Source organism: Mustela nigripes, chromosome 16 (assembly GCF_022355385.1).
Source record: "Mustela nigripes isolate SB6536 chromosome 16, MUSNIG.SB6536, whole genome shotgun sequence".
NCBI lineage: Eukaryota > Metazoa > Chordata > Mammalia > Carnivora > Mustelidae > Mustela > Mustela nigripes.
Genome location: NC_081572.1, coordinates 14644031 through 14655335, shown reverse-complemented (window position 1 = coordinate 14655335; position 11305 = coordinate 14644031). Strand labels below are relative to the sequence as shown.

Below are 11305 nucleotides of genomic sequence, written 5' to 3'. Positions count from 1 at the left end.
CCCTGCTCCGGTCCTGCAGCTGGCGCTCGGGGCCGGTCCCGGTTCCCCCCCCGTGGTCCCCCCCCCCCCCCCCCCCCCCAGCAAAGCCAGGGGCTTCGCTCACTGGGATTGCCTGAATCACTCCTTTGTTGCAATGCTGGGGGCTGGAAATAGCCGTGCCCCACTCCCTACCCTTTTCTGAGCTGACTCCCTCTGACTCCTGTGGCTGCAGGGCTCAGTGAAAGACCAGCTGAAGGCCTACGGAGCTCTGACAGAGAGTGTGACCCGCAAGTATACCCGGCAGATTCTAGAGGGCATGTCCTACCTGCATAGCAACATGATCGTTCACCGAGACATCAAGGGTGAGCAGGCACGGGCTATGGGGTCCCCGAGACCTGGTCACTTAACCGTTCTGAATTTTCTAAAAAGTGAGACTCTAATTTCTTCCTTGGGATGTTGGTATGGATTGATTGCGTAATTGGGGAAGCCACTTGTAGAGTGCTGTGCAGATGTTGGCCATGGTAGTGATCGTTTTGTGCTATAGGGCGGAGCCAGTGGCACTCCGTGCATGTCATGTCTCATTCATGGTAGTCTCCATCCTCCCCTGCCACCCCATGACCTGGTGGGGAGGGGAAGAGGGTGGATGGTAGAAAGTGCTCTAGGGCCCAGAGTTGTAGCCTCTGCCCTTTCATGCCTTAGGAGCCAACATCCTCCGAGATTCTGCCGGGAACGTGAAGCTGGGGGATTTCGGGGCCAGCAAGCGTCTGCAGACCATCTGCATGTCAGGCACAGGCATGCGCTCAGTCACTGGCACGCCCTACTGGATGAGCCCCGAGGTGATCAGTGGTGAGGGCTACGGAAGGAAGGCAGACGTGTGGTGAGTGCTGAGGGCGTGCGGGGATGGCCTCTCCACATCTGGGCTGTCAGGACCCTAACTTGGAAATGAGCTGTGGGGGTTGTGCGGTGTGGCGGGAGGAAGAGGAGACTCACCTCTCAGGAGCCAGGCCGGGAGGCAGGCTCCCTGAGTGCAGGACGTTGGTGCCCACCCCCGCGCATACGGCAAGTGCATGGCCTTTTAGCCCCAAATAGCGCCTATCTGCTATTGATGAGAACTTGGGCCATGGAAAACATCCCTAGTGTTTGCTAAATTCCTAACAGAAGCAGCACCAGTCTGAAGGCCTGGGTCAGTCTCTGAATCGTAGCAGGATTCTTTCTTTCCTAGCATTCAGATGGCTTGTGTTTGCTCTATCTTCCTTCTTGTGCATCCTCTGAAAGGGCCTGGAAGTTGTGAGAGCATCTCTTCCCCTCAGAACGGTATTGTGGTGGGCTGAGTCATGGTTCCCCAAAGGTGCCCATGTAGTAACCCACGCCCTGTTAATGTTTCCTTATGTGTCAGCAAGGCCTTTGCAGATAATGCTTAACTGAAGGATTTTTGAGATGGGGAGCTTATCCTGGATTATCCACGGCGGCTCAGGATAATTGGAGTCCTTACAGAAGGGAGGCCGCAGGTGAGAGTAGATAGCAAGAGGTGGGCCAGTGGAAGCAAGAGACTGGAGTGGTGTAAGGAGGGGCCGGGAAACAAGGAGTGCTGGCAGCCCTAGAGCAGAGCCTCCAGAAGGAACAATCCCTGCTGACCCATTGACTTTAGCCCGTTGAGACTAGCTCTAGACTTCTGAGCTCCAGAATACATTTTTGTTATGTCTTATGCTCATGGTAATTTGTTACAGTGGCAATAGGAAACTAACACGATTATCTCAGAGCTCTTTCTGTCCATGCCAAGGGGTCTCTTCCCCAATCTAAAGATTCACCCAAGTGGGTGTAGGTCAATGAAGCCCTTGTAGATGAGGCCTTGGGGACCCCTACAGAGGTGTCAATCCTCAGCTTGACCAGTCCTGCCTCAGGGTGTTCTGAGAAAGGCCCCTCCTTTCATGATGGTGGGCAGGCCAGGGAGCCTGGGATGACATGGGATTCTCTCTCTCCAGGAGCTTGGGCTGCACTGTGGTAGAGATGCTGACAGAGAAACCACCTTGGGCAGAGTATGAAGCCATGGCTGCCATTTTCAAGATCGCCACCCAGCCCACCAATCCTCAGCTGCCGTCCCACATCTCTGAGCACGGCCGGGACTTCCTGAGGCGCATATTTGTGGAGGCCCGCCAGAGACCTTCGGCTGAGGAGCTGCTCACACACCACTTTGCACAGCTCGTGTACTGAGCTCGCAAGGCACATTGTTGCCAGCTGCCCCTGCTGCATGGGCAAGGGGCTGCCGAGGGGCTCGGCGAAGTTGCTGCTTCTCCCAGGCAATGCTGTGGACCATGGAGCTCCAGTCCAACCAGCGTTCGTCTGCGCCCCTTCCACCACTGGGGCTCAGAGCCATGGTGGGGTGGCTGCAGCCTCAAGGACTGGGAGCCCCCAGCCTGCCAGACCTGAGAGCTCCAGCATCCTAAGCTCCACGTGGAGGGGAAGGGGCTAGGAACAGTGTGCAAAGCGCTGAGGGCCTTCCCCTCAGGGCTATGTGTTGACGCCGCAGTCAGCGCCAAAGCCCCACGGGTCTCGGGGCCCAGGACGGACATGAGGGTCTGAATAGTGTTACTTTCATTCAGAGTGTTATTGTGTTTCTCCTCCCATGTCTGGAGACCACCAGGGCATCTCTGGGCTGGATAAGCCCACCCAAGCCTGAGGTAAAGCCCAACATCCCACAGCCAATGGAAGGCAGAGGCTGGGGCTATGCTCTCCCCGGAGCCCCCAGGTCAGCTTCGCCAGTCCCTGTCCTTTACCAAAGATGAATGAAGCAAATGTTATGCTGCCTTATTCAGGGAAGGAGGAGCCCATCCTGCCTGCCCCCATGACCCCGCACCCCCCTTCCCCCAGCAGGGGCTTGAGGTATGGAACTGCCCCCACTTGGGGGGGGAGACCCCATTTTGTCAATGCAATTGTCTCTGTTTTACAAGTTGGAGTCACTCTTATGCTGTATCCAGTTTCTAAACTGGAGACTGTGTGCCCTCGGGCTCTAAGTATCCCTGTTGTGGGCTTGGGCCTTGGGCTGGATTGGAAAGAGCTGAAGGTAATGGCCTTTGTGTTCCTGGCCTGGCACCTTTTCCCCCACTGGAGCAGAAAGGAAGATGGACAGCGTGGTGAGGGGATCTGACCCAGCTGGCTGCCCGAGCCCTGGGCAGGCTCTTCTGGATAGCCAGGGAAGCCGGATCAGGCTGTCTGTGAGTCGTGACCCTGCTAGGCCAGAGCCCTCTCTGCCTGGTAGAAGGGAGAGCCCGTAAGAGGTCACCAACTCTGTCCCAAACTACCATCTCTGTTCCTCCTTGGCCAGCCTCGCCCACCCCCATGAGGTCTCACCCCTTTCTCTTCTTAGCGGAGGAATGGTAGCAGGGGTCGGGGAGCCAGTATCTCCAAGCAGCTTAGAGTTGGCCGCATTTACCTCAGCCTGGGCGCTGGTCTTTTCTTCCGGCCCCTCCCCTCCAAAATGTGCCTATTGCTAGAGCTCCTCCCTCCCAACACCCAGTTTCCTTGGGAGTCGTCATTAAAGGAACAACAACAACAACAACAATAACAATGCCAGTGCCCAGGGATGGGCCTCTCTGGGGAGCTTGGGATTAGCGCCAGGCAGCTCATTGCCAGCCATGCCCACTTCCCCTCGGGCACCAGAACAAGCCAAAGCCTTCGTTGTATGTTGACGATGCACTTTTATGAATGTAGTTTCTATCGCTGTTTTTAGCCTTTTCACATCATGTAATGTGAGGCCTTGTACTTGTTAATTTATATCTCAGATCATATTTGATGGTTTTTATATATATCAATTCTAGATTGTTACAGGTGATAGACGCCTCAAGAGAGAGAAGAGAAAATGAAAGCAGCTGGTTTTGCAGGAATGTGTGTTGCATGGTGCCAGTTGGGCCTGAGCCCCTCTGTTTCCATCCTTTCCCCCCAGGGGCCTCTGTTAGGCACCCCAGCTCAGCCCTCTGAAGACAGTGAGCATGCGCTCCTGTCTCCACCTCAGCCCTGGCCCAGGGTGGGGACTGGCCCCTCAACTTGACCAAAGCCGCCACGTGGCAGCTCGGCCTCTCCACGACTCCATCCTGATGGCTGTAGCACTCTTCTTGGGCCTACACCCCCATCCCCAGTCCCTGTTCCCCAAGAGGAAACAGCACGGTGTGGATGCGACAAGACGACTCTGTGTGTCCCAGCTTCAGGCTCTCACAGAGCCCCACCTCCTGGGGTCTTACCTCACAGGGAATGGGTTTTCCAAGTGAATTTGCAAACAGGCCAACAAACGCTGCACTCCAAAAAAACGAAAGACCCTGATTTTTTTTGTGTGCCAAAAACTGTGGACATGCTGGCTCAGCATCCTCAGGACCAAGCTGTTGCTTAATTTTAATTTATTGTCTTTATATTAAATAACCCAAATAACAAGTTGTGGGCCTAGGACCGCCTGGGCCCGAGGATTCTAAAAGGCAGTCCCCCGGCAGCCCCAGGCTTGCTGTGAGACGGGCCGCGCTGCCATTTGCTCAGCATTCCATGGGCTATGTCAGCCTTGGCCAGACCTACGTGGGGAGGCCAGGGCCGGGGACAGTCCACACTCCGCCGCCCTCCTGCCCCTCCTGCCCCTCCTACCCACCTCAGCTCTGTGTCTGTGTCTGAATTGTGGATCGTGCAGAAGAACCTGCGGCCATAGTTATTGGACTATATCTCGACCGAGGGCTTGCAGTGCAAAGCCAGGCCAGTGTCGCGCATTACTTACAATAAAAGGGATCATTTATACCCAAGGGGTCCTGTGGCAATGCTTCCAGTTGGGGAGTGGAGACAGTAGGTGTTTTCCCAGGAGGAGCAGGTATGGTGCCTGGTAGCCAGCTTGGGTCCCTCAGCAGGGAACTTGAAGTGACTCCGAGCAGGGTCCTAGGCAGGGATGACTTGGTTGAGACCACTGCTAGCTCAGAGGTGGTTCCCTTCTCTCCCCACTTCCAGGAGCTCTGCGGAGGGTGCTTCTGTCGGGACTGATTATCAAGCTGGTACTGTCAGCTGCCCCCGACCCAGGGGTCACCGGTGGCTGGGGTCCAGAACTTCACGGCGTCCAGGAGTCTTCTCGGTGCAGGGAAGTCCTCCCCGGAGCTGTGTTCTGCAGGGCAGGGTTCAGTCATCTCCAGGAGCCACCTCTCTGTTATTCCCCTGGCATATTGGCGGCTGGTGCTTAGCTCAGAGCAAGGAGAGACTCCCCTTGTCCCCATCTGAGGCCTCCCATGCAGAATTTGGGCCAGCTCCTCATGCTGAAGACCCAGTGCCATCTCTGCTGAGAAGCAGCTCTGCTGCAAGGGGCAGTGTCCACTTCTCACAGCACAGTGGCCCATCTGCCACCAGTTTGAGTACCCGCTCCCTACCCTGACCTATGGGCATGGCATCACTTAGGAACTTAAGGTCTTATATCGGGTGCAGTGGCAGCATGTCCCCCAGGAGTCAGCCCTCTGGCTCCACCAGTTCATGTAGCCCATGGACAGTTTGGGGAAATCAGAACAGATGGGTCTGGGACAGACATCCTAGACTTCCCACATATAATCTGCTCGGGGCGTGGGTGTCTGGGGGCCTCCAGGTTGGCTTTGCTTGCCCTGTGGTAAACTTGTCCCTCAGAGTAGCAGATAAGCTGTTTTCTCCTTGGACGACCTGAGACGGTGACCGTGGCTGCCCTACTCTAGAGCTTGAAAAAGCAAGGGGAAGAGGACAGATGGGGAAGGACACAGTGAGCTAGAGAACTTTCAACAGTACTTGCTGAATCTGCTGGTTTCCACCATCCTTTGCTGATTTCCAGAGAAGGGGGGTTCCAGACAAGGACTCAGCAGAAGGGTTCTACCTTGCAGTATACTGAAAGGCTGTGAGGCCATGAGCCATCACCTACTGATGACCTGACCCTCTTTTTTTTTTTTTTTTTTTCTTTTTAAAGTAAGTTCCACACTCAGTGCAGGGTGAGATCAAGAGTTGTATCCTCTACCGACTGAGCCAGCTGTCCTGACCCTCCTGTGACCAACCCAAGGCTGAGAAGCAAGTGGAATTTCCGTTCTAAAACCACTCTGGTTATGACAGCACAGAGGCCTGGCTGTCGAAAAAAGAGCACCCCTTCTTTTTCTCAGGCTGGTGTCATTTCCTTCACACCCATCACCAGCCCCACCCCCCACCCCAATCAAGGCCAGGAGTGCTCTGGGCTGACCATGTCCCCTCTCACTTCTGCATGGTAAGTCTGCATCCTTCCTGCCACAAAGTCCCCCACCCCCCCAACCACTGCCCCATCAGGCCACATAATACAGAGTCAGAATCTGTTAAAACATGTTTAAAACAGGGTTGATCACAACAGTCAGAACCGGCAGCAACGGGGGACAAGAGGAGAGGAGCGTGGCCCATGCCAGACCCCAGCCAGTCTCTGGCTCTCAGCAGGGCAGGTGCTTTAGCTTCTGCTTCTTGACTCCGGTGGTGCAAGATGGGTCCCAAGCCCCACTGGGCATGCCCCGCCTCTTCTTTCAGGGGAGGGCGGGGCTAATCCACTTCCCCCTCCCCACCCCACCCCCAAGGCTTTCGTGGGCATTCTGTGAGGCCCAGCCAGGGCACCCTGGCTCTCCTTCCTCTGGTCTCCATGGCTCAGAACCAGGCTAAGGGCAGAGGTAGATGGGGAGACATGGGGGCCCCAGAGGGCCCCAGGTGGCAGTGAGGGAGCTTGGGACCCTGAGGGAGCAGGGTGACTCCTTGCTGGAGAAAAGGCACCTAGATAGGGAAGCTGGGCCTGGGGGCCTCCCAGGGGGCCAGGGGTGAGGTGGGGTAGGCTGAAAGAAGTCGGAAGCAGGGTGGTGAGCAAAACCCAATCCTGGTTCCCAAATGACCCCCCCACCCTGGCCCCAGGGAGAATGAAGGAACCCTGGAGCTGAGCCCTGCCCCCCAACCCTCTGCCTGAGCAAGATGGCTTTATCCCCATCCCACCCTGCCCCCCAACTCAAGCCCAGGTCCAATCTCTTTCCCACCCTTCCCACTGCCCCTCTCTAGGCCCTCTTTTACAGAGACAGTGGATGGCAGAGGGGCCTCAGGCCGTCTTGGTGCCGGAGTCCACCTCCTTGTGGGCCCAAAGCTCCTTATGCTGCTTCCGGCCGAAGCCCTCATCGTAGTTGCCTTTGCTCTTAAACAGCTGCTGAAAGTGGGGTTTGCAGTAAAACTCCCCTTGCAGTGCAGCGTAGCTGCCCAGGCTGCAGAAGCAGAACAACTGTGGTCAGGTCAGGTCAGGGCTGGCAGGCGAGGGCAGGGGCAGGGCAAGGGCGCACCTCAGCTTGGTGTGACAGTGCTTGCAACAGAAGCAAGAGTTGTGGAAAATGAGCTTGTCGGCCACCAGCCGCTCCATGGGGTACACGGTCTTCTGGCAGGCGGCACAGCTCTCCTTCACCTGGGCCCGAAGGCTGAAGGACTGTTGGGGGGAGAGAGTCAGCCAGGGGCCTGACCCCTGCCCATCCCTTCTGACCCCCGCAACACTCCACTCTCAGGGGCCCTACCTTGGAGCGCTGGACCGTGCTGCCTGCACCGCTGCCTTTGGCTTCCTAAGGGAGAAGGCCAGTCAGGGCCAGGTCAGAGGGCTGCCCCAGACCATGACTGCGGTAACCAACTCAGAACCCAGGCGCTTGGCTGGGTGGGGGTGGAGGGTCGGGGCAAAGGGTGACAGACCTGCCGCCCCTCACCCCTTCACCCCAGGCCAGACGTCTGAAGGAGAGGAGCCCTCCCGCCCCGCTGATCACCTACATGAGAGGGGGTGGCCTGGGCGGCTTCTGCAGCCTGGAACATGGCTCGGTGGGGGTGATGGAGGCCCCAGGTGGAGACGCTGCACCCGCTGGGTTCTGCAAGGGGAAGTCGGTCAGTCGGGCCCCACAAGCCCTTCCCTAGCCTACAGGGTGGGGTGGGAGTGTTTACAGGCAGGGGACTGGGGGGCTGCGGTTGGGACTTTCCCTAAGTCATTTCCTGTTGCTCTGGGTCTTGCCACTTCCGCCCCTCACCCACCTCCCCCTTTCGCCCGCCCGCCCCCCACGCTGCTCCCCAAGGGACAGAGATCCCTGAGTGGAACCATGTGTCGGGGGAAGAACAGAGTTAGCCGGGAGCGGCGGGGGAGGGGGCGCCGCGCAGCCGCCATGGGTGCCCTGTGGCTCGGGACCCCGCCTGGACTAGGGGAGGTCAGGGGCGGGCGGGCCGGGCGGGGCTTCGGTGAGAATCCGCTGGCCCGGCCTGACCCCGGCCCAACGCTGCCGAGGTCGCCGGTGCCCCCCGCTCGGCCGGCCCAGCCCCTGGACAGCGCTCCCGGGTTGCGCGCCCGCCCCGCCCGGCAGACCCGCCGCCCGCGCGCCCCGCTTCTCGCCCCCGGGCCCGCGAGGACCGGACCCCAAACCCGGGACCCCCGCGGACGCAGCCAGAGGGATTCGGCTGCGTCCTCGCTCGGAGGCCCGCCCGGGAGGGCGGCCGCTGGCCTCGGGGTCCGGGGCGAGAGCGACGGGCGGGGGCGCTGGGCGTCGGGACCCCGCAAGCGTCGGTCCTTGCGCCCGCACCCCCACCTCGGCGCCGGGGTTTGTGAGACGGATGCAGGCCCCCTCCCCGGCCCGCCCGCGGGTCTCACCGGGGCCCCGGCCTGGGCCGCGGGGCGGGTGGTCTGTCTCCGGGGGGCGCCTCGGGTGCGAGGAGGGCGCGGGCGCGAGCTGCCGGCGCTGCCAGTGGTCCCCGAGCGGCTGCCGCCGCCACCGCCTTATCGCGGCGCCGCCCCCGCCGGCCCCCGCCCCGCGCCCGCCCATTGGCTCCGACGCGCCCGGAGCCGCCTCCGGGGCCCCGGCGCCGCCGCCGACCCCCTCTGTGCTTTGTCTTTCCCTCGCTCTCCGTCCCCTGCCTTTGTCTGCCCCCCGCCCCGACCCTGCGCTCCTGGCACTCGCACCGTCCCCGCGGGCCCCGCGCTCGCCGGCCTCGAGAAGCCGGCAGCCCCGTCGGCCCGCTCGGGACCCGGGCAAGGCCCGGAGCGGGAGTGTATAGCACGCCTCAGGGCGAGGACGAGTTCAGGTTGAGACGCCTGGGGTCCCGGGACAAACGGCGCTCCCGGCGACGCCCCTGCGGCGGGACTGGGGCGCTCCTGGGCCTTTCGCTGCCTCAGTTTCCCCCTGTTGGTCCTCGTGCGGGCCCGGCGCTCCGTGGGCCCTGCGGTTTGACAGACCCCGCGGGGGCGGCCCCGTCCGGGATCCCACGCCCCCTCCGGCCGCTCAGTCCTTCCGCCGCCAGAGGCCGCCCCCGCTCGGCCGCGGGAGGAAGAAGGTAGCGGCGGCCGGCACGCGGTCACGCCACGCGAGGCCGCGAGGCCCGGCGTCCGCGTGCTCTGCCCCCAGGCTACACAAGGGGTCCGGCGGGACCACCACCCCTCAGCGCTTTCTCCGGCGACCCCATAGACAAGGGCCCCCGGAGGCTCCAAGGCCCGCCGTCCTGATGCGTTTCTGTGGCGGGTTTTTGCGGCCGTAGGAACCCCGGGTTCCTGCGGGCGGGCGCCGTGGCCTGCGAGAGGGCACTCCCTCCGGGGGAAGAGATTTCCATCCTTCAGACAAGCAAATCTCTCGGCGCACCCTAACCCCACTTAACACAAGGGAGAGGCCTGAGGATCCGAAGTGCCTGGTTCCAAGGAACAAAGCGAGAGCAGCACGGCTGGCGCCAGAAGCCGCGCCCCCCGCCCCTGGCTCCTTACTCCCTGCCCCTCTGCCCGGCGGCGGCCGCCGCCCCAGCACCCCGCACGACAGGTCGGAGGCGCGCAGGAGGCAGGTGACCGGCACCCACTGGTGGGGGTAGCGCTCAGCTGTGCTGCGCACGTGGGGCAGCGGCTTCCTGGAGGGATATCTGCCGGGAGACCCGGGTCTCGTTCGCCCCAGGGACTGGCGGGCTCTGCCTGCCGTCTGGCTGGAAGCTGTTCCCAAACAGCCCTAAACATAGCTTGTTCCCACACTGTGGCAGGAATAGAACTAGTGGCTCCAGAGCACGGCCCACACACGCGCCAGGGAACAGAACAACTCAGCGCCCCCGTCCCCGGCAGGGGAGGCCGGGGAGGCCGGGGAGGCGGCAGGCTTCCCCAGCCCCGAGTCCGTTCCCTCGGCTCCCGCAGGGCCCCTTAGGGCTCGTAGGCGGCGCTCAGCTTTTCCTCCCCAGCCTCCTGCCCCTCTCTGGAGCAAGATTTACTTATGGGTGGAGATGCAGGCCCAGGCCTCCCTGGCTGGGGTGTGTGCGTGCGTGTGACACTTCTGAAATTGTGTTTATGTGCATCTTTCCTGGCAGTGTGCACAGCGGCCACCAGATGCTCAAAGGCGTCTGCCCTGACGCAGGAAGGTGTGGCCCTCCCCGGCACCCGCCGGCAGCACTGGGAGCACCGGGAGCAGCAGGCAGCCTGGCCCCCTCCTCTGCCCACGACGAGTCTGCAGGGGCAACTGCGCAGCCCCCACAGAAGCAGCGGCTTGGGCGTGGAGTATGAGCTGACCACAGGTGAAGGAGCTCAGAAGGAAAGAAAACAGGCTGATAATGGTGTTGAGAAAGGGGAACTTGAGGTCTAAAGAGAAGATGAGCTGGGCCGGGGTTAGGAGGAAAGCTGGAAACAAAGGTGACCTGGCCTCCCCACTCGGCCTCACTGTGGGTATCCATTCCCTCAACCCCTGTACCTCAACCCCTGTAACTGCCCAAAGGAAGAGGGGTGTTATTGCTCGTTTTTAAACTGGTATTAAAATTTCTGAGGGAAGGGAAAGTGAGAGCATTGGAGGGTTCAAAGCAGCTTTAGAGAAGAGGGAGGGGCACTTCCTTAATCTGACATTTTTAGTGCCTGAGCCAGAGAAGGGTGCCTCACCCCTAAGGGACCGGCAGGGGGGAAGGTGCCCATGCAGGCTGGGAAGCACCATGGAGACGCAGGGCGGAATCACCCCCTTGCCCAGCCTCATTGGCCACCAGCCAGGATGACAGAGAGGGGACAGATCTGGGTCTTAGGTTACCTGCTCTTTGGGTATTAGTTCCAGGGGTAAGGAGACACTGCAAGTCATGTTACAGAACAAAACCCTCCACCTCCTTTCCTGCCAAAGATGAGCCTTTTCTGCCTCCACTCCTAGTGGCCCCGAAGTGGGGCCTGCGAAAGGGCTAGGCTTTGGCACCTAGGCCTTTCCAGCCCCAAAGTGGTTTGATGGCTAAGTGAGGCTAAAATGAATAGCCTCACATTTCTGGGTGTGAGGAGACAGCTCTATGTCTGTTATGAGGCTTTCTTAATGAAAGTGGTTACAGCCATGCTTCTGCGTGCACTCCTGGGACC

General features: G+C 60.3%; 2 protein-coding genes across 3 annotated transcripts in view; one reads left to right on the top strand and one right to left on the bottom strand.

Moving 5' to 3' along the window:
• MAP3K3 (mitogen-activated protein kinase kinase kinase 3) overlaps positions 1-4749 on the top strand; it is a 62138-nt gene extending 57389 nt beyond the window's left edge. For both annotated transcript variants that reach the window (XM_059380057.1, XM_059380058.1), the window contains 3 exons: positions 212-341; positions 679-856; positions 1962-4749. In XM_059380057.1, the coding sequence (XP_059236040.1) occupies positions 212-341; positions 679-856; positions 1962-2190 (537 nt within the window). In that variant the 3' untranslated portion in view covers positions 2191-4749. The remainder of the gene's footprint in view (positions 1-211; positions 342-678; positions 857-1961) is intronic.
• A 1534-nt stretch (positions 4750-6283) lies between these two features.
• LIMD2 (LIM domain containing 2) lies at positions 6284-8757 on the bottom strand. Its single transcript, XM_059380059.1, has 5 exons — positions 8612-8757; positions 7750-7844; positions 7506-7550; positions 7281-7420; positions 6284-7205 (listed from the first exon to the last, which is right to left on the bottom strand). Exons 2-5 carry the CDS (start codon positions 7789-7791, stop codon positions 7046-7048), a joined length of 387 nt encoding a protein of 128 aa, XP_059236042.1. The 5' UTR covers positions 7792-7844; positions 8612-8757; the 3' UTR covers positions 6284-7045.
• Between the last annotated feature and the right edge of the window lie 2548 nt (positions 8758-11305).